Here is a 27874-nt window from a genome sequence, read left to right as displayed (position 1 = left end):
CACTAGTTTCATCCAAGTATTAATATTTGATCTTTAAGCCCCTAAATGATGCAAAACAAACAAGATGAAGCGATGCCACATTCATACTGAATCAAAGACAAGAAACTGTGCTGAATCTCACAGTTTTATTATATTCTTCATGAAAAATTCAGCTGTCTTTGAACGTTTGTTTTCACAATGTGCATCTTCACAGTTTGAAATGTTTCCCACTTCTGTTTTTCAAGTATTATCAAGCTATAAAACGGCCAAAAATCCCATTGTGCCTTCTGAAAAGAGAGCAAAATTAAGTCACACACACACATTCACACTTGCATTGTCAATATGTGCTGCTAATGGAGCTGAGGGATTCAGTTTTACTATTTCACATCCAAAACTAAGTAATTGAAGGATTTATTGTCTGTCAGATGTCATATTGTGTTCCAAGCCAAACAGCAGGAATTGTGTGAGAATGAGGAGTCTTAACACAAACACAAACATTTAATAGTGAATGTATTTGATCTGATGATGAATAAAACTCTGCTGGAAGTACACATATCAGAAATCTGAACTAAAATTCTTTAGTCATGTTGTGTATAAGGATCCAAACACACACCCGCAGACTCCCGTCATGTGAATGGATCAAACACACGAGGACTGATGAAATGAAACACACGTGACAGTCTCTGGTCTGATTGTATTGTATGGACTGAGCTGTCCGGCACAGATGAAGATAGACTTAAAGCTCAATGTCTGTTATAACGCTGGATTCATGTGTGCATCTAAATGCTGGTCAGCGTTTGACTGCAGCTGGGCTGAATCACATCATCAACGCTTATCTGTCCATCAACACAATCACATCTCAGTGCAATAAGGCCTTCAATGGGTCAATAACACATGGCATCAGGAAGCGCTGAAGTGCATTTTGTCTTAAAGTTGCAGAATTGATCAAAATTGTGCTTAATTGTCATTTTCATGAACATCAAGCAAATTCTCCCTCAAATTTCCAACACTGCAATGCAAAAAAATATATATTATAAAAATGCTAAAATATTTACACACTACTGGTCAAAAGTTTGGAATATATTGAGATTTTTCAATGTTTTCGAAAGAGCTGTCTTCTGCTCACCAAGGCTGCATTTATTTGAAAAATACAGTAAAAAGAGTGAAATATCCTTACAATTTAGGATAGCTGTTTCGTATTTGAATATGTGTTCAAATGTCATTTATTGCTATGAATATTTTCAGCATCATTACTCCAGTCTTAAGTGTTGCATGATCCTTCAGAAATCATGCTAATTTGCTGCTCAAGAAGCACTTCTGATTATTATCAGTGTTTATAACAGTTGCGCTGTCAAATATTTTAGTGGAAACTGTAATCTTATTTTTCGGGTTTCACAGATGAATAGGAAGTTCAAAAGAACAGCATTTATTTGAAATAGAAATCTTTTTTAATGAATAAAATGATTTATTACTTTATTTTTGGTGGTAGTGTATCACAGTTTCCATAAAAACGGAACTATTTTACAATGTTTTCACATAGAAAATAGTTATTCTAAATTTTAATAATACTTCACTGTTTTATTGCATCAAATAAATGCAGCCTTCTTACACAGAAGAGACTTCTTTTAAAAATATGAAATATTTCCAACTTTTGAGGTACATTATTGTAATATCTGTAGTACTGCCTTGAAAATAATGTCTAGTTCTTGTGCAGAATTGTGGCCTGGACACGAGTTTCTCAGCACATTCATTCGGCAAAGACACATTTCTCCCTGCAGCTTCTGCTGATGGAGTTTGATTTGAGGAGCAGATCGATGAGGAGAGCAGAGGCAGCCTTTCACACCCATCTCATTCAAACACCAGGAGAACGGATTGTTTGCGTATTTGTTCTATGGATTGGCCACGACGTCTTGACACTGACTGACACAGCAAACTCGCATGTAGTAGAAAAGATATATTTTTGGACTCTGCTTTTGTAAAACATACTGAAAGTGGCTGGTTGACAAAACTAAAACACTGAAGCTCCAGCTGAAAAACTGAATGCATAATGACTGTCCTCGTTTGGTTGGGCGCGCGGCGGTCATCGCAGTCCCGTTAGACCACGACTAACTGGGTCACATCCAGTGCAAATCTATGGACAGGTAGGACATGCGAGGTTTACTGCATTGCACTCGGTTTAAGGCGAAACATTTGCAGTGAAAGCAATGTAAACTTAAGGCAGCGTGAATCGACACTCTTTCCGTCTGTTTGAGACGTAATATTCCGACTTTTTGCAATGGCGTTTAGCACAGTGATTCCTGACCAATTTTGGTCTCAGTGTTTGGGAGGTATGACCACCACCGGCTCGCCTGTCCGCGGCCGCCACATCAGCACCTGAGCGTCGTTGGCGTTGGGTTTGACCATGGCGTTAGGCGGGATGGCTTCGTTCTTCCCCTGCACCTGTGGCTGCTCCTGCGCGATGGGTTCGCACAGCCTGGCTCTCTGTCCCAGCGGCTTGTCGGGATCCACCTCGATGTGTAGACGCATGCGCCAGCGCACCGTCTGCAAAACCAGGATCTCACCCGACACTTGGTTGATGGCCACCAGCCACGTGGTGAAGCTCTGGTCCCTCCAGATGCTGCTGAGCATGGGTACATTACTGTCGCTCACCGGGACGCCCCAGGTCACACTGGGGTAGAAGTTGTCGTTCATGCTGACAGTGAACTTGGTGTCCTTCTTAGTGGGACCCACAATGGTGCAGGTCTCGGTGGTGTTGCCGTACCAGGGGTAGTTGACGCCGTCTGAGTCGCTGATGGCTTGGATTTTTCCGTCTCGGAGATCCGGCAGCTCCCAGCTGGACCTGCAGGAGACACCGGAGGATGAGAGCGTGTAAACGCGAGGGACTCGGATCAAATGAAGCGCGTCGACTCTAGAGAAACCAGAACACTGGTTGCTAAAGGCGAGGGATGCTTTTTATTTCAGCACTTAGAGGAAGTTAAACATAGAACGGGGATGTGCGTCTGAGTGTCCATCAAAAGAGACCTTTGATAAAGAACAAACACACACATCTCTTTCAGCTCCAGCAACCACCAGCAGCATCATCATCTGACTCACACAGCACATCTCTGCCCTCGTGAAGATGAAGTGCACTTCACTGTATTGAGTGTGCACTTGTAGTGTACTTCACATTTGAAAGCTATATTTATACAAATCTGTATTTGCATTTAGTATAGTAATAATGAAATAAAAGACCACTTAAAGAAAGGCACCTTTCTTTACACACTTTTAAAAAGTATACATTATAATACTGTAAATGTATAAGTTTTTAATTATATTTAAAACAGCATTGTTTTAGTGTTGGGATCGAATTAGATAAAAAATTTTGATTCCATGTTCATTTCTGTTAGTTTTGGTAATTTTGTTGTTTTTGTAATATTTATTATTTTTTTGTTGTGTTTAAATGTCTATATACAGTAGTAGTTTTTTATTTTTTTTATTTCAGTTTTAGTTATTTTAGCACATCAATTTAAACTAAACTAAACATTTTTTATCATTTATTTTATTTCAGTTAACAAATTGTTTGATGGTTTTAGTTGTTATATAACTGTTATACAGATATCTATAGTTTGTTAGCCAATATTACATTTAATATAATTTAAACATTTAACACTTTATGTTAGTGTCCTTATTATACACCTTACATGTGCTTACTATAGTAATAACATTAAACCTTAACCCTAATCTTAAGTATATGTTGTTAATATTAATCATTATTATTACTCGATACATGAAGGTGCAGTAGGAGAGCTTGAAAAATGCTAACTTTAGCTTGCTAGCACTGAAAGTGAGCATCCCACACTTCCTGAAAATCATCATGCACACAGCCTAGAGACAACATTACTACAATACGTCACATGTCATTCACACATGGTGAGAAAACTATAGTACAGTTAGTAAAGTACTACAATAGCAGGAATGAAGGTCAGGTTTTCGCTCTGTCTGAATAGCGTACATGAACGCGCTGATGACGTTTCCTGTCTGAGCGAACAGGGTACACAGAGGTATTCAAATACACATGTTGGCACGCAGCTAGGAAAGCCTCTCATAATATTCGGACCAAACATTTTGATTGGAGGAACATTTCTTGGTGCTATGCTTTCCACAGAATACATAATTACAGATAAATACATTTAGACCACTTAACTTAATGATTCCCTTTGGGGATGTGAAGGGATTTTCAACCATGTTTGTTACTTATTTGTTGTACAAAAAGTAAATCCACTTCATAAAAAAAGAAAAAAATTTCCAACAGCAATGCTATTAAGCTGTCAAAAAAAAACGGAAGTTCAAAGACAGCACTACAGATGACTGTGTGCTTGTTGCGTTGATTTTGACTCTACAGAATTATGAAATTACACATGAAGATGTACTGAAGTCCTACTTAAGTGGGTCAAAAAGCACTTTAAACAAGTTAATTTCATTTTATATACATTTAAACTATAATAAATTTTCATTTAATTGCAGTTAATATGCAGATAAGTGTCTAAATACATTACATTGAGTTAAGTGTATTATTTTGGAAGTACTCTTTTTAAAGTGTGCTGCAATGTACTTCTTTTTCCACAAGGGTATAGTTAGTATATAATTAGTTCACCTAAAAAAGAAAGCTCTGTCATCATTTACTCCATCATTTGTTCTTAGGCTGTAATATGGCTGTTTGGATGAGATTTGACTTCAGTAATAATAATGACATAATGCATGTGTTCCACACACAAAGCATGATATGACGTATCATGTGAACTACATTTATGACCTTCAGTGTTTATTCAGCAGTTTTTGAACTCAGCACAATCCATGCTTTGTGAAATAGAGCAGCCTGAACATTCTGCTAAACATCTTCTTGCATATTTTTTACAAACGTGTGACAATCACACGTATCTAAAGTGTCATGGCGGTGGGCTGATGATCACAGATGTCTGATTGGTGGGATCTGTGCCTTTAAGCAGTGAAGGCAGCGATGCTGAGAGCACAGCCGCTCTCAATGACCTTCACCGTACAGCAGAATCAGCACAGACGCGGGTGACGGCGGGACAAACCGCAGAGCTGCCGGCCTATCGATTCACTGATGCAGGAAAACCGTGACCTTTCTCCCAGAACTCAAGCCTCAGCAGCAGAGCATCATGGGAAAGAGCCACATGACATGAACACACGAGGGTCTTTGATTATCATCAGGGGAATAAGAATAGAAACCCTTTCGAGTGTGTGTGAGTGAGTGAGTGTGTTTATGCTGTGTGCACCCAGATGCCCTCATGAAAAACAGCTCAATATTCACATTAAAGAATATCTAATGTGAGTTATGGTTGGGGTTTTTGGGAAGGTTTGCATTTACATGTCCTCAACAAATGTAATATAATGAATATAATAACCCGTATACTCAACTTACATTGAATGATATATTTGTTTGGTGTGTAAAGCTGTAGTAAAGATGTAGTTTCATTGGAATATCACTCAATTTGCATGTTTTCATGCATCAGCTTTTCTCTAAATGGCTTGTATAGATCAAAACATAAATATTTACTCCATTATCTAGTTGAAATACATGTATATGAAACTCAAACTTACTATGATGGGTTACAATGATGCAGTTAATAATCATACGTAACTGTTGGTATTTTACACAGCCGTATATGTATGTTAGATGTAGGCAAATTTATGTTAACAGCACGACTTTCTGACAACATCAGACTGATCTCTGACACGTCAATTGATGTTCTCTGGAACGAAACGACGCACTTCAATGGCGATGGAAAGAACCACCGTTGAGTAACACGCGGTTTCCATCTCAAACCACCATCAGCTAAATGCATGACAGGAAACATTTCAAACAACACAAACCTGCATCTTTCAGTTTACCTCTGAAAAACATCCATTTAAGGCAAGATACAGGCAAAAACACTGTTTTTCATGCAGTGATTGATTTTAAGGCTATTTTCTGTCCAAATCATGTCTTCTTTCAATCTAGTCGAAAGATGAAAAAAAATACACAAGTCTTTATTTTATTGCACTTTATCTCTTTACATAATTCAGTTTCAGTCCATATCTTTAAAGGAGTTTTTCTATAACATACACCAAACATTATTGTGAAGGGTTTTATTGAGGGATTTATTGTTCATGTTATATCATTCACACTGATTTATACAAGATTTTACTCCTAAACACATGGTGAAATGTATTTGTTTTCTGTCTCTTGACAGTATTTTCAGATTTATAGAGTGATAAAAAAAGAGATCAATTATGAAGATTTATGTTTTGGAAATTATGATCATTAGACAATGCCTCATTTACATATGTAAGCATGCCATTTCAGAAGTCCTATAATACAAAACAATCGTCTTAATGTACTGTGATTAATCCACTGGGGAAAATATAGTGAGATCTATTCATTAATATTTTACACTATTTACCTGGTCTGTCTTGCCTTAAATGTACACTTAGGTTTTGATGTAAAATAATAATCTGGAATGAAAGCTTAGCGTTGCTGAAATTCATGTAATCATGCGATATGAGCAGAACAGACGCACTTCAGATGGTGAAGAGAGAATGTGACAGATATGAAAGTGTTTTCTTATTTCCTGAGTATGTAAATGTTGGACAGGACCGGAGTTATCAGGCCAGAACAGCAGCTGAAATATCAGTCGAGAGCATTACCACGCAATTCTGTGAGCGTGCTTGAAAGATCCTTTAGATGGACTCGGGTTTGCTTAAATGTCCAAGTGTAGAAACAATTTTTGCTCAGAAATTGCTAGTAAATTTCACAAACAATTACCAAAATTTTGAAGGATAAAATGTGCCAACTACTTTCCAATACATTCTTGCATTTGTAAGTAAAATGCAAGCGATATGCTCTATATGATATGTTATAAAGGATATGATGTCATCCACTTCATAGAAAGGAAGTAGAACTAGTGATAAAAAAATTAAGTATTAATATTGAACGGTTTCATTCACAAGTGTAACGTCAGTAATTCTGTCATTTATCTTAATAATTTCTCTGCTCGTTTCCAGGAATATGCAGAGGCTGAGCATGTGCAGTCTCCAGATATTATAAGACAACGAAGGGTTTATTTTTTGTTTCATACAGGAAATAGGGCAAAGTGTAGTCTCTTCAACAGGAAGTAGGGCAAGTGAAACCTCAAACGGTATGCAGGCTCTGTAATGTCACCTCAAGCACATACATGATCAAATTATCAAGCTTTACACTGCACACGGTTAAAACGACGAGTTTAAGATGATCCTACATGCACATGTGTCTGATTTTCACATTGGTTTAGCTCTAACGTTTAGACACTATATATATGCCGTATATAATTGTGTATGTGACGAATAAAAATCTTGAATCTTGACACTGAGACTTTAGTTTGTATTCTACATATCTGAGCTTCTCAAATGATGTTCATCTAAACAGGTGCAATTCGCACAAGAGCATGTGCAATGCACAAATGCTGAACATCTGAAGACAGGACGCTTTCTGACTGTGTAATTACTGATAATAAACTGTGTTATGGTTATTATCGTTTCTGGTTACATTGTCCCTGTTATGGGGAAATTATATAACTAAGTACTGAAGTACAATTAATGTATTATACACTTAGGGTTTGGTTTAGGGTCATTATTTACTGTTGTTAGAAAAGCAAGTGCATGTAAGGTCTAACATGAACAATAAAACATGTATTTTCTGTCCTTTCTCTTAACTAATACATTTACCATAGTAAACAAAGCTTCAGCTTAAAGTTGCTACAGCTGTTGTTTCTGCGGCACACGTGTAGTAAATAGTCATTATCCCTATTTCTGTCATTATAAACAGAAATGTATAAATACATACAGTGCAGTACAGTGCAGTACAACAGCTACATGCATAAATTCTTTAAAAGGCAGAGGGTGTGATGTGAAGCCTTTGTGTTGAGTGTCAGAGATACTTACATCCCTTTGGATCCGTATTTGTTGTAAAACTCCATGTGGTTGCACGCCTGGATCCAGCCGACCGTCCAGCTCTCTTTACCGGCCACCGGTGGCACCAGGACCCTGGCGGAAGCGCGGAAATGCGGCGTGCGGTAGCGCAGCACCACGCTAGAGGACTCGTCGATGCTGGTGGGGTTCGAGTCGATGGAGGAGTTCACCTCCAGAACCACGATGCTGTCCCGGAAACTCTTGGGTTTGCATCTGATGCTCTGAATACAGCCCATCACAAGCAGCACGGCCGGCCAGCAGAACATCAACCCTCAGAAGAACGCACACTATACCCACTGACCCTCAAAATAACGCACACTACACGCTGAACCTCAGAGGAACGCGCACCAGACGCTGTCCCTCAGAAAGCACTAAACGAGACGTCGCGATGTCGCGTCAGGACTAGAAAAAGCGTTTCGTATTAACAAAAGCATCACGTTATTTTGTTCAATAATGAAAGAAAACAGAAATAAATAGAAACAATGTTCGTCAACTTTCCGTCATTGGCGGACCGTTACAACGCTCCGCTCACACATAACGCTCTCTCCAAGTCGTCGTCAAACGGTCATTTCCGCGTCACAACTCTCACAACATTGCTTTTAGATTAAAATAAATAGGTTAAATCCATCCGCTTAGAATACTGCTGGCATTCTGTACGCAAAAAAATAATATATATATTGGCTATAAATATCTTCAACTACAAGCGCGCAAAATTGCTATAGATGGTATCAAACGTAACGCTGGAAAAGTGATTATTATTTTATTTTTTTTGCAATTAATATTTACATTCCGTGAGTTTGTCCTTGAGGTTCAGTTGGAGGAAGCTCACTTTCTTGTACACTTATGAGTGAACGATCCGTCTCAGCATCAGGTGAACTTCACCAGCCCACATGAATAAACACGAGAGGTATAAAAAACAGTCCTGCTGTCACGAACACACATATTGTGATGAACAGCCCATCATTGCGCGTCTCTCTTCATCAGTTATAATCCATCCTCATCCTCGCGCCGCTGCTGCGCTCAGCCTCCGTCCTGCAGCGCTGTGCGCGTCACCGTATCAGCTGCAGCTGCTCTACTGCGAGAGCCCGTGGCGTCACTTCCGCTCCCCAGTGCCCGCATTATGGGACGTGTAGTTCTGCGTACAGTTCGTTGGAAGTAATATATCCATTGTTGGGAAGGTTCATTTGGAAATGTAATAGGTTGAATAAAGATTATAATAATTTCTTTTAAATCACAGTTTTAGCACCTCTTTTTTATTTATTTTTTCAATCATAACAAGATACAATTTAATAGCTAGGATACTGTCTTTGAAATCAAATCTGTGCCTAGCTTTGAAACACTGGCATGATCTAATAAAGCCTTGGAAAATACAGTTCATCTTAAAAAAAATAAAAGATATACAGAAACCCAAACAGGAAATAAAAGTTACTGAATAAACGTGTCCTATTCTGTGTCCTAAAATCCACAAAAATTGTTATCTCATAATTTAGAGCAGCCAGTGCAATTTCTGAAAAAAAAATCGATTACATCTGTATGTTACAATTACATTTATTTTGTAATTTAATTACGTAATTCCGTTACATGTAAAGTTAGTCCCCAACACTTGATATATCCATATATTCTGAAGGGGTTTCCGGCAGCGTCAAAACTCTAAAATGTTTCAGATGGAAATTGCCAACTGACATGGAAAACGCAGATTTTAAACATTCGCGTCAGAAAGATGATAAAAGTGCGCGTCCGTTTAAGCACCTTGGAGAACGCCACCACTGCGATTAAGACAGAGCTTATTAATATTTAGATCCATGTGAGGTTACGCTCGTCTTATTGAAGCGTCCAGTCGCACGTGATTAAATTAATATTCATGAGTCAAACCTTCATTCGTCTGCTCTCTGCCTTGCAGCCAATCAGTAGGGCGTTCGTTCTTGTACTTCATTAATATTAAAAAAGCACACCTTTACCATAGTAGTATTTCGTAATTTTGTTATGGACCGGACCGTGGTGGATGCTATAGCCGTGCTTACTAAAACCGTGAACATGTTTTCAAAAACCAATGTCTTACAGCATATCTGTGCTGGTGAATTGATCTGAACTCCGTCTGTAGAGCTGGATCATAGCAGACTCAGAGCTGAGCTTCTCCAGTGATTCTGAGAGCTGATCTGAGGTAACGTTAGGCCAGACGAGCCTTCATATGAGCTTCAGGATTAAAGATAATTCTGTTATAACCTCCTTTCTGGGATGTTCTCGTCTGTAAAAACTATTTAAAAATTGAGTAAATAAAGTATTTTTAGAATTGTAATTTAGGGCTAAGGTGTGTGTTAGCTTGTTGTAGTAACAGATAGCTGTATGAAACAATAGAAGTCTGTGGAATGATAGCTTAGATAGCGAAATAATCGTATTTATGTGTGTAATCTTTCAGTAAAATTAAAAAACTGACATGAATTTATGCAAACAAATTTATACCTTTGTATTCTCCAGTTATTGCATTCTGGGGTGACTCACAATATTTCTAATTTTGCTCATCAATATCCGGACAGACATAATTATAGCTACTGGTAAGGGTGAATGAAAATACCTTGAGATGTGACATTTTCTCATTGTCAGTGATTTTTTTCACAGGTTAAACCAGTAGGTAGAAAAAGCTGACTGTCTTTATGAATTGTTGAATTATTCATTTAGCCATTTCATTCAAAAACACTGATTTATTCAGGAACAAAACAAGTGAATGGATCCCTCCAAAAGTTGACTCAGCTGCTTTGTTGCCTTGCTTGCCTAAAAGGCAATGACTTTACAGGCAGCGTTTGCTTAAGATGCCTGGTTTCAGACATGTGTCTGAGGCAGTGCAAGCAGTTTTTATGAGGCCATATTAATTGAGACTACATCAGATTTTTGTTGTTTTTTTGGTGGTGGTGGGGTCACATTGCAAGACCAGTTAATTGAATCATGGTTTGGGGGGGGTGGTTCTAAATTGAAACCTGGTGTAAAAAAAACAATGTCTTCTGTTAGTGGTCATCAGAATAAACTGTCACCTTAAATCATTGTTGCAAAAAAAAACAAAAAACAAAAAACAAATCAAGCCTTGTGACAACTATCCATTTTTAAACCTAAATGATAAAGCAATACGCAGTTAGATATACACACACACACACACATACACTTGTGCATGTCTAAATATATCTGACACTGTTTTCACAGCCTACTTTGAACCTACTTCTGAAGCTCACATTAGTTTCTCATCCTGCTGTACGATTAAACCACACAATGCCTTTGAACCCGAGTCGCTACAGAGCGAAGGATCGCAGTGGCAGCAGCAATGTTATGGGCTGGCCTGAGTTTCTGTCCGTGAATGTCCCGCCACGAAACAACAGAGCATGGAGAAGATCCGGCCAGTCCCGGTCCCAGCAGAACCAGCAGAGCGAGAACCTGCCAGAGCCGGGTGAGAGCATGAAGGAGCGTAGAGAGGCGACCAGGCTGCCGGATGAAGACTGCATGCTGCTCAATCCATCCTTCAGAGGCATCGCCATCAATTCACTGCTGGCCATCGACATCTGTCTGTCCAAGCGTCTGGGCGTGTGCGTCCACACCACATCCTCATGGGGCAGCATGCGCTCGGCAGTCACTCTACTGGCTCTGACGGGTCACGGCATCACCTGGATCTGTGGGACTCTGCTGTGTCTCACTCAGAGTAACACGTTGGCTGGACAAGAGGTCCTGATCAACCTGCTGATAGGTGAGATGTCTTACCAGACTTATTTTAGGACTTTAATACTATTACACAGCATTGCATTTTGAAAAAAGGCCTAATATTACCTGATTTGAATATGACACAAGTTTTTATATCAAGTTGTTTCACATAATAAGATTTTTCTAATTATATGTATATATGTGTATATATATATTAAATTAAATTAAATTTATGCATTTAGCAGACGCTTTTATCCAAAGCGACTTACAGTGAATTCAGGCTATACATTTTTACATATGTGTTCCCGGGGAATCGAACCCCCAACCTTGCGCTTGCTTACTAGCGCAGTGCTCTACCAGTTGAGCTACAGGAACACTGTGTGTGTGTGTGTGTGTGTGTGTGTGTGTGTGTGCGTGCGTGCGTGCGTGCGTGCGTGCGTGCGTGCGTGCGTGTGTGTGTGTATGTATGTATGTATGTATGTATGTATGTATGTACAGTATTGTTCAAAATAATAGCAGTACAATGTGACTAACCAGAATAATCAAGGTTTTTAGTATATTTTTTATTGCTACGTGGCAAACAAGTTACCAGTAGGTTCAGTAGATTGTCAGAAAACAAACAAGACCCAGCATTCATGATATGCACGCTCTTAAGGCTGTGCAATTGGGCAATTAGTTGAAAGGGGTGTGTTCAAAAAAATAGCAGTGTCTACCTTTGACTGTACAAACTCAAAACTATTTTGTACAAACATTTTGTTTTTCTGGGATTTAGCAATCCTGTGAATCACTAAACTAATATTTAGTTGTATGACCACAGTTTTTTAAAACTGCTTGACATCTGTGTGGCATGGAGTCAACCAACTTGTGGCACCTCTCAGCTGTTATTCCACTCCATGATTCTTTAACAACATTCCACAATTCATTCACATTTCTTGGTTTTGCTTCAGAAACAGCATTTTTGATATCACCCCACAAGTTCTCAATTGGATTAAGGTCTGGAGATTGGGCTGGCCACTCCATAACATTAATTTTGTTGGTTTGGAACCAAGACTTTGCCTGTTTACTAGTGTGTTTTGGGTCATTGTCTTGTTGAAACAACCATTTCAAGGGCATGTCCTCTTCAGCATAGGGCAACATGACCTCTTCAAGTATTTTAACATATGCAAACTGATCCATGATCCCTGGTATGCGATAAATAGGCCCAACACCATAGTAGGAGAAACATGCCCATATCATGATGCTTGCACCTCCATGCTTCACTGTCTTCACTGTGTACTGTGGCTTGAATTCAGAGTTTGGGGGTCGTCTCACAAACTGCCTGTGGCCCTTGGACCCAAAAAGAACAATTTTACTCTCATCAGTCCACAAAATGTTCCTCCATTTCTCTTTAGGCCAGTTGATGTGTTCTTTGGCAAATTGTAACCTCTTCTGCACATGCCTTTTTTTTAACAGAGGGACTTTGCGGGGGATTCTTGAAAATAGATTAGCTTCACACAGACGTCTTCTAACTGTCACAGTACTTACAGGTAACTCCAGACTGTCTTTGATCATCCTGGAGGTGATCATTGGCTGAGCCTTTGCCATTCTGGTTATTCTTCTATCCATTTTGATGGTTGTCTTCCGTTTTCTTCCACGTCTCTCTGGTTTTGCTCTCCATTTTAAGGCATTGGAGATCATTTTAGCTGAACAGCCTATCATTTTTTGCACCTCTTTATAGGTTTTCCCCTCTCTAATCAACTTTTTAATCAAAGTACGCTGTTCTTCTGAACAATGTCTTGAACGACCCATTTTCCTCAGCTTTCAAATGCATGTTCAACAAGTGTTGGCTTCATCCTTAAATAGGGGCCACCTGATTCACACCTGTTTCTTCACAAAATTGATGACCTCAGTGATTGAATGCCACACTGCTATTTTTTTGAACACACCCCTTTCAACTAATTCAACTAATTGCCCAATTGCACAGCCTTAAGAGCGTGCATATCATGAATGCTGGGTCTCATTTGTTTTCTGAGAATCTACTGAACCTACTGGTAACTTGTTTGCCACGTAGCAATAAAAAAATATACGAAAAACCTTGATTATTCTGGTTAGTCACATTATACTGCTATTATTTTGAACAATACTGTATGTATGTATGTATGTATGTATATATATATATATATATATATTATTATTATTATTATATACAGGTATATATAAAATCAGGACTAAGCATTAAAGGGGGGTGAAATGCTCGTTTTCACTCAATATCCTGTTAATCTTGAGTACCTATAGAGTAGTACTGCATCCTTCATAACTCCAAAAAGTCTTAATTTTTATTATATTTATAAGAGATAGTCTGTACCGATTTTTCCCGGAAAAACACGAGCGCCTTGAGGCGTGACGTGTGGGCGGAGCTAAAGAATCACAAGCGCCAGTAGGCTTTTGGGTTGAGTGCGTCTGGAAGCTGTGACACAGATCCAGAGGCTGAAATTTAACAAGAGCAGAATCAGCAAAGGTGTCTGTCTCTATGTGGTATGTACTAAAACTGTATATATTTGCTTAGCGGTTTTGGAAAATGACTAAGTTCCACTTTATGTCGTCGTCTTTTTTATTTTTATTTTTTTTTTTAAGCTGTACATGTGGAAAGTGCAGTTTGATGACAACATCGCATGTTGTTTACTTGATGTGCTTACACGCTGATAGCTAAGTTAACAACACAGAGATATTTGAAGCAGTTTTACTCACCGCATGCGGTTCCAACACACGATCGTGACCCTTTTTCGTTGGGACTGCATTATCCTTAAGAAATAAACGATACGCAAATCCGGCGTCAAACTGGGCCTTGTTTGTAAAACAAGCATCTTCGAAATGCAGGGAACACTTGCACAACTCCGTTGATGCTCTGTAAAAATAAACTCCATCCACTGGTCCCTTAATGCTGTTTCTTTTTTGGTAATCTGTGCAGGGTTGTCTTGCCCTGGCAACCAAAAACACACTTCTTTTGTGACTTTTCGCGACACTCTCGCTCTGATCAGTGAAGTCTGTTGTGCTCTCAGTGCTCTGCTATACGGGAGCGCGCGCTCTTCCCGGCAGAAGTGCCTTAGGATCCATATAAGGAAATTCCGCTCCATCTAACGTCACACAGAGCCATACTGGAAAAAAACTTTCCGAAACTTGTCAAACCGGAAGAGGTTTTTTTGGAACAAAAATACTCCTTCAAACGTACAACTTAATTTTTTAAACTTTGTCCATGTTTAGCATGGGAATCCAACTCTTTAACAGTGTAAAAAACTCAGTATGCATGAAATAGCATTTCCCCCCCCCCCCTTTAAGTGAAGTCATGGGCTGAGAATTGAATCATCTGTTTGTGATGTTTTTCTGCTGATTAATGGAGAATACAAGGCTTCTTCACCCTGATGGATGACAAATGCAAAAATGATTCAAAATGCAAAACATTTCGTGAGAAAGTGTGACATTCTTGAACAAAACGGACACTATTTTTTATTTTTTTGAACCAGCAGCTAAAAGCGATTATTGGATTTCAGCAAATATGACGCAGGGCAGTGTTATAATTTTTATTAATATTTTGAATAACATTTTTATATTTTTAAATATGTTTTTAAATATGTCTATATAGGTTTTAATCATTTCAGTATTAGTTTGTTTTAGCACATCAAGTTAAACTAAAAGAAAACAAAATGCTGCCTTGGCAAAAAGAAAATTTATATTTTTTAAATATTTTAGTTGATGTTTATTTTATTTCAGTTAACAAAAATGTTTTTAATGGTTTTAGTTTAAGTTACACTTAAATTCACATTCAGTTCATACCCAAGTATATCCTTTTAATATGTACTCTTTTTTTTACAAAGGTCTACAGACTTACGCAACATAAAATTGAAATGTACCGTCCTGGAAATGGATTTTAAATGGAAATGTTCTATTGAATGTAATGGAAAGTCTGGTCAAGAAATTGCTGTTTTTGTGCATGGTGTACATGTGATGATGAAAGTCTCAGATGATTATGTGTTGTTATTCATGAAGAACATCACATAATGTGCAGCCATGTGTATTTCATTGTCCATGTGCTTCATGCTTTTTAAAGACGTTCTGACGTTCGGTCTAAATGTCGTGATGGAGACACACTCAACTCCTCTCTCATTTCTTTACCTTTCTTTCAGCGCTGATTCTTGATGTTCTGACTGTGGCCGGGGTTCAGAAACTGGTCAGGCGCAAAGGACCATGGGACATAAGTCCCGGCTTTCTGGACTGTGTGGCTCTGGACACATACTCGTTCCCGGCTGCACACGCCAGCAGAGCCGTCATGGTGTCCAAGTTCCTCTTGTCCCATCTAGTGCTGGCCGTCCCGCTGCGGGTCCTGCTGGTGCTGTGGGCCGTCCTGGTGGGCCTGTCCCGCGTTCTGCTGGGACAACACCACCTGACGGACATGGCATGCGGCTTCGCCCTGGGCTTTCTTCACTTCAGTCTGATGGAGACGGTGTGGCTGTCGTCTGGAGCCTGTCAGACACTCATCTCCATCGGGACCTTCAGCTGGGGCTCCGTCCGTTAGGCTGCAAACACAGAAGACGTTTGTTTACATGCTGAGTCTGAATGCATAATCCAGTATTTGTAGGATTAAACACATACTGTGCCTCAGTCGTTCAGATCAGATGCACAGTGTAAAGGACAAATGCAGTCCTGATTTTACATGTTGGAAGAAACGAGCTCCAGTCGCATTATAAGTTCTGTTAGTTATGATTTCAGTCACTGAAAAGATGCATTCGTGCTTGGGTATTTTTATATTGCATGCAGAAGCACTGAATTTGACTGTACAGTTGAGTTTGGACTCTTTCTCAGTCTCATTTTCACTTCTTAATTCTGCAGAACTGAGGTCTTATAGAGGAAGTTGCATGGACAGGAAGTAAGTGCTAAAAGTGTTTTTGTCCTGATAAACAACTGAAATTTTTAGAATGTCTTCAACATTTGAAGATTAGTTCATTGCAGCGCCAGTGTAATTTTGAAAGGAAAAACATTTTGGGATTATTATAAGAGCATCCGAAGCGAAAATACCATTTTTTTTGCTTCGTGATTTAATAGCTCTTGCATTTAATGGTAAATGTGTGTGTAAAGCACAGTTGTGTGATACCATCTCAAGTTTGATCAGGACTTACTAACATTTCAGTTTTCCATCAAGATGTATTTTTTTCAGGATATTGTCTGGTTTTCTTTGTGTGCATGAATTAAATTTGACATGTTTTGAATCAGTATTTTTTTGTGATATCAAAGTACTGTAATGACTCCTGCAATATTCAATTGATCTCTTGCTTTTGTATTTGACACAAAAAGGAACTAGTGACATGATTCTGTACTGCACATATTTGTACTAATAACTGACTGTTACATGAGACCTGTGACATTCTTAGCTGACAAATCAAGTGTGTGTTTAATAATCCATAATAACGCTTCCTCCGATGAAAAAGTGTTCTGAATCAGGGGAGACATCTGCACAGATCAGGCAATGTTTACAAGCCATTTCCAAACAAACATGTGGGTGGATATTGATGTGTGAAATAACAGAAGATGTTAATTGATGGACTGAAGTGGTGTGGATAATATTGTGATGTTTTTATCAATTGTTTGGACTCTCATTCTAACGGCACCCATTCACTGCTGAGAATCTTTTGGTCAGCAATGGAATGCAACAGTTCTCCAAATCTGATGAAGAAACAAACTAATCTTCACGTTCATGGAGGTTGAGGACATTTTTAGCACATTTACATATTAGTGTGAACTATTCCTTTAAGTATCCTGACACTTCATGCAGTAACTGTTTTGCCACTAAGCAGCATAAAATAAATGATTTGTGTTTTTGTGAATACTGAGGTCAGCTGTGGTTTGTGTAGACCAGCCTCGTTCCTCCAGTGATGACAGATTATGTTTGGTGAGAACCAATTAAGTTTCTGCTGGTATCTGTTCGATTAGAGTATCAGTGAAGGACAGATGATTCTGCAGCACTCATGAGCTTTAATCTCTCCTGGCGTCTGTATTACGGGTGGAGACACGTACGGTAAAGTACGTCTACAGAACACCGTGACGTCACTCACTGGGTCATGATCATTTTCACACAAATCCTTACTCTTAGATGTTTTAACATTATTAAAGCTGCATTGTGTAGAATAGTATAGATTAGAATGAACTAACTGTTCCACGAGATGTAAGAAATTTGTCAAGCGTCTGAATCACTAAGGAAGTGAGTTGGTTTCCGGAGAGAAAGGCCACTGAACCATCAGTCTAACTGAATGAACATAAGAAAGAGGCAGTGTTTTTTAAAATATCACAAATATAACCAACTGAACCCTTCTGAAAAAGTAGTGCACTTAACTGTACTGAATGTATATTTCCAGCGTACTTAAAAAAGAGACACTTTCATGACTGTTTCTTGAAGTAGATGTAGCTATGTCAAGAAAGTTATACTTTACAGTACTTTTTAAATAATTAGTTCATTGTAATCTTTTGTTGTGCTTTAAAAAAGTACACTTGTGAACTAACATTATTAAGCACATGTAAAGTACTTGAACTGCAGTGTGTTAAAATGTAAAGTTCATATATTTAAACGTAGGCCTACGAAATTGCAACTTCGTCCAATGAATGTGTAATCACAAAATATTTTTAAATACAGAAAAAATTACATTAAAGTATATTTTAGTTTTATCATAAATGCTTGTACACTTTTTAGAAGTACTTCACATTTAAATATATTCTTTTAACAAATATTTTCTGTATTTTTGTATGCATTATTACAAGTTATATATTATTATGTGTTAATACGTTACATTGTTTGAAAACAGCTGAGAAACATCGCCACAGAGCTGCTGTTTGTGACGGTGAGGTCTGAGCACATAAACTCAGTCAGCGGGGCGTCCAGATGTCCCTCAGCGCTTCTGACAGCAGCATTCTGCTAACAGACAGCAGTACAGATGGACACGACAGAAACTGAAGATTAGAGCACTTTATAGAACTGAGAAACTGCTAATTGAACCACAAAAATAGAGCAGAAACACCATTAATCTTACTCGGCTGACAAGTTGACATGCACGCGTTCAAGGCTGTGGTTCTGGCGGGTTCAGCTCATTTGACTGACTCTTCTGCCCTCTAGTGTTTGGCTCTAGTAAAACATTCAGACAGAGGTAAGACTCTTTGCAAAGGGTTTAGAACCTCTGAAGGCTTTTATCAGACGGTACGTCACATTACAAGTGAAACAGCAGGGCCAGATAATTTTTGCTTATTAGTATGGATTGGAATTGGATCATTTAAGGTCATCAGCAAAAGGGATTAAATACATAGAGGGGGCATCATAGCATTTGGTGCCATTTGAGTCCCCATGACGTAATGTGGTATATTTTGGGTACAAATGGGCTAGTTCTTGTTTCTGAATGCGCATCTTACAAAGTTATTGTCCCTCTACATAGAACACAATATGTACCCAAAATTAATAAATAAAAAATAACTGTATTTTAGTATAAGTAGGCTAAACTGCCATGTCCCCAAGTAAGCCACAAATAGAATAAAATTCAAACTAATTCCACATTTTTTTTTTTCAATATTGTGTATTCTTACTTATAATGTTCCTATATATATATATATATATATATATATATATATATATATATATATATATATATATACACACACACACACACACATTTATACACATAGAATGTCCCTCCTGTTACTGTTTTGCACTGTAACAGGGTGGACATATTGTAACAGTGGATGGAAAAATTAGATAAGTGTTTAAAGCATGTATTGGTACTTATAATTAATTTATTATGCATTAAAAAGAAAGAGCTGCTTAAATGGTATGCATGAAATGGTATTGTTGTCTGTTGCAGAAAAGCAGCAACAATACAAGGCTCATCATGATGCAGACCCTGAAAGAAGACAGATATACCTTGATAAAAAGGAAAGGCGGAGAAAGGACATAATGAAAGGAAGAAAAAAATAATGTTTTAGATGTCAACTCTGTTGATTAGGTAGGAACTGTAATTAATTTATCCTGCTTTTGCCATTACAATGTGTGTCTCTGTGGTATGGGTGTACTGGTATTCCCTGTATTATAAGGTCCAAATGTTTCCACAAGTATAGTAATAACAGCACATTTTCATCATTTGTTTGGTTCCCATGAGGAAAAAGCTTATACTCCAAGTCATACAGAATTTAATGTTTTGAAAATAACTGTAGCTTTGTGTGAGGGGGAAGGTTTGGGTTTAGGGTTAGGGTAAGGGGATAGAAAATACAGTTTGTATAGTAGAAAAACCCTTATGATCTACACAAGTGGAGGGTTTCTGAAGTTCACTGCAACAGCTACAGCAAGCACTAGCCGAATATTTGAATTCTGAGCAGCAAGCTCATTGGCTGCTGATACAAAAAGAACTAATCAACTGAGCCATGTGATACTGATGTCATTATATAAGATTTGAGTTTTACCTATCAGACTGCACCAATCTATAGTTTCATTCCAGAAATTATATATATAGATTAATATTATATTAACTAATATGTTGACACATACTGTTGTTCAGTGGTGTGATGTCAACCCTGTCATGTCCTTTCCACCCACCCTGTTTCCTCCTCTGTCCACCGTCATGTCCTGTCCACCCTGTTTCCCCCTATGTCCACCGTCATGTCCTATCCCACGTTTTACCCCCTCTGTCCACCCTGTCATGTCCTTTCCACTCTGTTTCCCCTCTGTCCACAGTCATGTCCTGTCCACCCTGTTTTACCCCCTCTGTCCACCCTGTCATGTCCTGTCCACCCTGTTTCCCCCTCTGTCCACCCTGCCATGTCCTGTCCACCCTGTTTCCCCCTCTGTCCACCCTGTCATGTCCTGTCCACCCTGTTTCCCCCTCTGTCCACCATGTCCTGTCCACCCTGTTTCCCCCCGTCCACCATGTCCTGTCCACCCTGTCATGTCCCGTCCACCCTGTTTCCCCCTCTGTCCACCCTGTCCTGTCCCCTGTTTCCCCCGTCCACCCTGTCATGTCCTGCCACCCGTTTTACCCCCTCTGTCCACCCTGTCATGTCCTGTCCCACGTTTTACCCCCTCGGTCCACCCTGTCATGTCCTGTCCACCCTGTTCTACCCCGTTCACCCTGTCATGTCCTGTCCACCCTGTTTCCCCCTCTGTCCACCATGTCCTGTCCACCCTGTTTCCCCCTCTGTCCACCCTGTCATGTCCCGTCCACCCTGTTTCCCCCTCTGTCCACCCTGTCCTGTCCCCCGTTTCCTCCGTCCACCCTGTCATGTCTTGCCACCCGTTTTACCCCCTCTGTCCACCCTGTCATGTCCTGTCCCACGTTTTACCCCCTTGGTCCACCCTGTCATGTCCTGTCCACCCTGTTTTACCCTGTTCACCCTGTCATGTCCTGTCCACCTTGTTTCCCCCTCTGTCCACTCTGATCTCGGTTTTGTTTTGTTTTATTTTATTTTGTTTTAAGAAAATAAATTAAACAAATGTTTTGCATATCTTTGTGTTTACTTGTGGGGAATGATGGGGTAAAGATTCCATTAAGATTTATTCTTATTCTAAGAGAAATGTTTTAAAATAACACTTCTTTAAATACAGCATTTTTTTCAGTATGAACAGTTAAAAAATGTTTGCAGGGTAAAGAGAGGGAAATTTTAGCTCTTACAAAAAGTATTCCAATAACTGCATTTAAAACACTTGAGATGAGAATGTCCTGTAACAGGGTGGATATTTAGCCCTTGAACATAAACGATTATTAAAGAATAAATGTCCTGAGCTGGACCAATATATTTTTCTAATAGTGTAGCAACCCCTGCTTCAGATAAAATGATTACATCGTTTATATTGATATTTGTGTTATATAACATATGTAACATGCATTTCAAAGTTACTCATTCATTTTGAGAAATATGTTATCTGTTCAAGTGAGATGAGTAAATGTAAACATTGCACAGCACTTCTGCACTTACTCCCAATTTCTCTCAACACGTGGACAGGAGAGCTTTCAGTCAATAAATGAGAAAACAAAGTATCTAGCCTTACCTATTTGAAAAAGAAACTTAGATATTTTCTTGCAAATTAGAAAAGTAATGCGGTTATATTACCAGTTACTTATTTTGGAAAAGTAATCTGATGTAACTCGCGTTAACCCCAACACTGACTGCTCCCCACTCTCTTATTTTACCTTATATAGAAGAAAAAGTCACTTAGGTTTGGAACAAACACTTTTTAATTACACTGTAAACTGTATGGAATACAAAAACAGCAGGCTACCTTTACAGTGATCATATTTGGATGGGGAAATGTTACTCTGACAGTAAATGTTATCAAATGTTAACAATCACACACTCTTGATGTGAGTGTAGCAAAGTGTTTCTACCATGCACATGACATCTCAGACGCTGCATCACTGTTGCGTCTGGTGTGGACAGGAGACCAGCCATACTCTGATTGGGCGTCATCAGTCACATGACACCGACCCCAGCGGCCAGAGCTTCTAAGCCCCTGCTGTTTGACCCGAAAGCTGCGTGGCTTGGCGTTCATCTATGGGAATAACAACACAGAAGAACCATTTCTAGCAATTACAATACAAGACGTCATTTTCCTGCTGCTCCTGAGTTATGAGTCACATGACATTTGCAGCAAAAAAATTTATTGAACAGTAAAAATTAGAAAGGAACAGTAATTACAATTTCTTAGCTGAACAAAGGACAGGAATTGTAAAATAAAACCAAAAAAAATAAAAACTTGCTATAGTTCAGTAACGACCGTGTTCAATCAAGTTCTTTCCTGAGGGTAACTGATTTGACAGACCTGCACAAAGACAGTGGTGTTCATCTGTAGCGCCTCCATGCGATCGGTCATCTGTGCGAGCCACTCCATGTGTTCAGAGATACACTGCTGCATATCGTCATTATTCTGAGGATCAGAAACATGCTGCTCATCCACAAACACACAACACGACTGAGACACACTGCAATGAGAACAGAGAAACAAACCCCTGATAGAGCATCTCTCAGGTCCATTGCAGATAGACGCACATGCTCCAATTTATCAGTGTGTTCCTTGAGTCGGTCCTCCAGCTCCTGCATCATCATCAGACCTTCATCTGTCTTCTGTGGGTCTCTGCCAGACATTCCTCATGTAGACACACACACACAGGGTCAGAGGCTGTGGATGTGGTGTAATATGAAAACTGGAGCCCCAATATGTGTGTTCAGTTTTTAATTACTTGATTATGCTTTCAGCTGTCAATTGTACAACTGCATGCAAAATGACAAGCTATGATGCCCAGTCACCGTTTTATGGTTTTGTTATCCACAGTGGTCAAATTTGTACTATAAATGTCACCTAAATTATAAAAACCTACATCACTGCCTTTTCATTTATTTTTCTCAGACACTAATATTAGAACAGATTAAGTTATAAAAGGTAATTAACACAGATGATGACTGCTGACATTTCAAATATAAATGGCTAAACACTTTCTCAATAAAAGAGTATTAATTATGCTTCAAAAAAGGTTTGCTAACACTTAATGCCTTTATGTAATACGCATTAAGAGCTTTATAATATAGGTTTACATTTTTATACAAAATGCATTTAAATGCATACTTAATGCTCGTGTGTTTTAACGCATTATATTTTCTAAAAGTGTAACAATGAGTAGATTAGTATTATACAATACAATGCATTATAAGGTGCATTAAAACACATAGTTAATATATTAAAACTACTTCTATAATGCATATTTCTGACCAGATATTGCACAGATCGTGATTTAAGTTTAAACAGCCATTTTCAGCATGGATCCGGTAACACAGAGTGTGCAAGCTAACGCATTTCTGCAAAATAAAGTAAACCAAGCTTTTATCTGTCGCTTTGTACAATCCAAAACATTTACAGCACGAGCCGAAAAATTACATTGTGAAGATTTGCTATCAAACAAAAACTAAAATATAAGAGATGAAAAAAGAAAAAAAAAAAGAAAAAATCAAATCACGCGATAACAAGCTCAGACCTGCACCAACTCATTCACAAACACACAAAGAAACTCGAGGCTGAAGAAAAATAAAGTTCAAATAGGATCCAGAAATGCTAAAACAGCTCGTCAATATGCCCGAAACTCACTGTTCAGACGGATCCACTATTTTTGTTCCGTGAATGTGCTGTAGATCTGGAGCTCACGGGAAAAATGCACGGAATGCACTCACTGAGCCACGTCACCGGGCCACCGACTACAATCCACACACACACACACACACACACACGAACGAGCCAACCCTCCCGGTGTTGATAAGATCTTTGTTTTGTCTGTCATATAGAACGGCAAGTGCATCGCAATATAGCCTACGCTTTTGTAAACTTACAGCTTTATGAGCGCTTAATTTTTTTCCTGTTGTTTAATACATTTGACCACAATCTCATGCTACAAACAATAAGGCACTAGATGCACATACGATATTTCAAACGTACTTTCATTACACCGTTCTCTTTGAAATACAATTCTTGGGCCATCCAAATCAGAAAAACATTTAAAACTGAATCTAATCTAATTTCAGTCACATGTGTTTTATTAACTCAGTCCTCTCTAGATTACAATTCGCCAGCAAAATGATCACTTTAATCCTCATATGAGATACCCTACTAGCCGGTGTTTTCCAGCGAAAAGCATCACTCAAATAGGAAAACATTGCTACAAGCTTACCATTGTGAATCGGGCTAAGGTTATGAGATAGATTTGAACACTGACTGCTTATGTACTTGCTCAAAAACTGATTGATCATTTTCAGTTCATTTTTAACAAAATAAATAAATAAATAAAAAGTTAGGGACTGCAGCTTTAATTTTTAAGTGGTCTGTTTTTAAAATATCCCCTACTCCAGGGACGTCCAATCCTGCTCCTGGAGGTCCATCTTTCCAGCAGTTTAGCTTAAACACAGTTCTAGTGATCTCAAGGCCTTGATTAAAGTGTTCAAGTCGGTTTAATCGGAAAGTGGCCCTCCAGGTTCAGGATAGGGACATTTAGCAACCCCTAATATTATTACAGTTTAAATAATAATAAAAGCTCCTAGTGTGAGGGAAGAGTTCAGAAGTGATGGGAAAGTCTACACAATAGCCAAGCTGTAGCACTGATGGCGTTCCGAGTTCGAATCCCAACTCAAGGACCTTTCCTGATCCCGCCCCGTCATCGTTCTGCTTCTTCGGTTCCTGTCAGTTCTGAACTGTCCTATTGTAATAAAGGCGATAATGGCAAAAATAAATATTAAAAAAGTGAGGGGAAGGAGAGCAGCACATGTGTGCCATCTGAACAGCATTGAGGGAGATTTTCAATCCCATCCAGAGCACTTGGATCTGAGAGCCTGGCCCAGTTAAATGCAAATGACTGACTTATCAAATAATTGTGAAGACTTACATTTTTCAACGGATTAGGTATGGAGCTTAATCTGCAGGATGGTGTGCTTCCAGGACTGGAGCTACACAGCACTGCAGTAGTCAGCATCCTTAAGCGTATAATAACCTACCTAACATTGTTCAGGAGGCAGACACACTCTTGCAGTTTAATCTAGATTAAAGACCTCTTTAACCTGGCTTTCACAACACACTAAAACACTAATATGCTTCTAATATCCAAATCCGTTAAATGATTTTTAGGCTCCAATAATTAGGTAAACTGGAACAGGGAACACTTTGCGTGACACCCAATGTACTTGCTACATTGTTAGAAGAATGGCATCTACGCTAATATTCGTCTTTTTTTGGCTTTTATTCCGAAGTCACCATAGCCACCAGATCCAGTCTGTATCCAGATCAGAGGGTCACTGCAGTCACCCGGATCCAGTACGTATCCAGACCAGATGGTGGATCAGCACCTAGAAAGGACCTCTACAGCCCTGAAAGACAGCGGAGACCAGGACAACTAGAGCCCCAGATACAGATCCCCTGTAAAGACCTCGTCTCAGAGGACCACCAGGACAAGACCACAGGAACTGCAGCCTGGAATTGAACTGCTGGTTTCGTCTGGTCAGGTGAACTGGTTAAAGGGCTATATACAGGTGCTTAAATTAGAATGTCATGGAAAAGTTCATTTATTTCAGTAATTCAACTCAAATTGTGAAACTTCTGTATTAAATAAATTGGTCTCTCAGTTTGGTTTACTAGGCTACACAATCATGGGGAAGACTGCTGATCTGACAGTTGTCCAGAAAACAATCATTGACACCCTTGACAAGGAGGGTAAGCCACAAACATTGCCAAAGAAGCTGGCTGTTCACAGAGTGCTGTATCCAAGCATGTTAAAGTTGAGCGGAAAGAAAAAGTGTGGGGTAAAAAAAAAAGTACACCTTCCAGCAGGATTTGGCACCTGCCCACACTGCCAAAAGCACCAAAAGTTGGTTAAAATGACCATGGTGTTGGTGTACTTGACTGGCCAGCAAACTCACCAGACCTGAACCCTATAGAAAATCTATGGGCTATTGTCAAGGGGAAAATGAGAAACGACACCAAAAGATGCAGATAAGCTGAAGGCCACTTTTCAAAGAAACCTGGGCTTCCATACCCCCTCAGCAGAGTCACAAACTGATCACCTCCATGCCATGCCGATTGAGGCAGTAATTAAAGCAAAAGGAGCCCCTAATAAGTATTGAGTACATGTACAGTAAATTAACATACTTTCCAGAAGGCAAACAATTCACTAAATGTTTTTATTGATCTTGTGAAGTATTCTAATTTGTTGAGAGTAAATTGGTGGGTTTTTGTTGAATGTGAGCCAAAACCATCACAATTAAAAGAACCAAAGACTTAAACTACTTCAGTCTGTGTGCACTGAATTTATTTAATACACGAGTTTCACAATTTGAGTTGAATTACTCAAATGAACTTTTCAACGACATTATAAATGAATGAGATCCGCCTGTAAATAAAGGTGACTTGACATGAAATTTGGACCTATGCCTTCAGAAACGCTAGAAAACCACAGGCAAGAATTTGATTAAGGATGGAACTTTAATCCAAAAATGGCTCTACAGGAGGGGAGTTGCACTCCCCTGTCATAGGGTTTCTAATGCTGCCTTCAATGTGCCATTGGAATTCTCATAAATACAACTTCATTAGTCTTTTTACAACTGGGAAACAGATCATTTTGATATTTGAGCTCCTGAGTTGACGGCCCATAAACTTTAAACATGGTGGAGGAGAGGAACATTTTATTAGCTTTTTCCACAACATCTCTTGCCTTTACAGTCATGTAATTTATAAATCACCATTTGATGCAAATCGTTTGTATCGAAAACGTAACCATTTTCATGACCAAAATTTAGGAATCCTTAGAAAGCTGAATATCTAGATCGTGCTGTGAATGTTTATATGGCTACCAATGAACTGGACACTACATTTTACTCAAAACCTGTTGGTCCTCAACTAAATATCTTCTATACCTATTGATTTTAATAATTTGTCCTCAATAAATAGTCAAGAATTACTCATGAGAATGTTTTCTTAATTCCTGTTCTTTCCAAGAACAAAACCCTTAGAAAAAAGTGGGAAGCAGGAAGTTTCCGAAAGCATGTGAAGGCACCCTAAGGTAGTGTTTCACAACTGTATTCGCAGGAATAGCTCTTATTTTGCCCACCGATTTCTACTTAGGAGTGGAATCAGGCGTTTGATCAAGAAGAGTTCAGAAATGTGTACTATTGGTGTGCCTCCAGACTACAAAAAAAAAAAAAAAAAAAAAAAAAAAGCAGTGCATCCCATATTGAGACACTTCATTTAATACTATTGGAGAACTGGGTTAAATAAAATCAACATTTTTTAAAAACTATTGTTTTTGCTGTTCGATGACATTGGTGTTTGGTGTTCGATGACTTGGCATTATCAAACTTGCACTCACTAGCTTTTGGTTTATGCTGCAAAACCTTGAGTTATACCATGATTTTTCTGTTATTTCAAGAGCAAAAACAAACTGTTAATACAATTTATATCAGATTTGATTTCTGACGTGAAATGTTCAATGCCTGAAAGTAAACAGACTTGCAGTGAAAGCGACTTTAAATGTCAACCCTTCAAGTTGTTACTATATTGACAGTACAAAAGAGCCTATTATACCTTACTGCATAATTAGAAGCAGTTGGAATTAATTTTTGCAAATCAGTTAAAACATTTTCAATGCAGTGATTAAAAACTCAATGAATGTGTACGTGCCCACTAAAAATGTTAAAAGAAAAA

General features: G+C 38.7%; 3 protein-coding genes and 1 long non-coding RNA gene across 5 annotated transcripts in view; 2 read left to right on the top strand and 2 right to left on the bottom strand.

The window, feature by feature from the left end:
• The window catches only part of LOC127957234 (uncharacterized), a 364986-nt gene extending 339202 nt beyond the window's left edge, over positions 1-25784 (top strand). Inside the window, exon 4 of the mRNA XM_052555674.1 lies at positions 25438-25784. The gene's annotated coding sequence lies outside the window, so the exon portion shown is untranslated. The remainder of the gene's footprint in view (positions 1-25437) is intronic.
• LOC127957242 (protein FAM78A) lies at positions 112-9026 on the bottom strand. Its single transcript, XM_052555686.1, has 2 exons — positions 7939-9026; positions 112-2818 (listed from the first exon to the last, which is right to left on the bottom strand). Exons 1-2 carry the CDS (start codon positions 8229-8231, stop codon positions 2293-2295), a joined length of 819 nt encoding a protein of 272 aa, XP_052411646.1. The 5' UTR covers positions 8232-9026; the 3' UTR covers positions 112-2292.
• LOC127957241 (inactive phospholipid phosphatase 7) lies at positions 9854-17501 on the top strand. 2 transcript variants are annotated; one of them, XM_052555685.1, is made up of 3 exons: positions 9854-10126; positions 11241-11692; positions 15807-17501. In XM_052555685.1, exons 2-3 carry the CDS (start codon positions 11281-11283, stop codon positions 16193-16195), a joined length of 801 nt encoding a protein of 266 aa, XP_052411645.1. In that variant the 5' UTR covers positions 9854-10126; positions 11241-11280; the 3' UTR covers positions 16196-17501. The 2 variants fall into 2 exon arrangements, with proteins under 2 accessions (XP_052411645.1, XP_052411644.1); XM_052555684.1 differs by having other exon boundaries at positions 9859-10126; positions 11158-11692.
• On the bottom strand, positions 11541-18806 carry LOC127957247 (uncharacterized). The gene is made up of 3 exons (XR_008153742.1): positions 18459-18806; positions 15796-16196; positions 11541-11685 (listed from the first exon to the last, which is right to left on the bottom strand). It is a non-coding gene; the product is annotated as an uncharacterized LOC127957247 (long non-coding RNA).
• Positions 25785-27874: the final 2090 nt, after the last annotated feature.

Source organism: Carassius gibelio, chromosome B5 (genome assembly GCF_023724105.1).
Source record: "Carassius gibelio isolate Cgi1373 ecotype wild population from Czech Republic chromosome B5, carGib1.2-hapl.c, whole genome shotgun sequence".
NCBI lineage: Eukaryota > Metazoa > Chordata > Actinopteri > Cypriniformes > Cyprinidae > Carassius > Carassius gibelio.
Note: the sequence above shows the minus strand (reverse complement) of the source record. Positions and strands in the feature narration are given on the sequence as shown.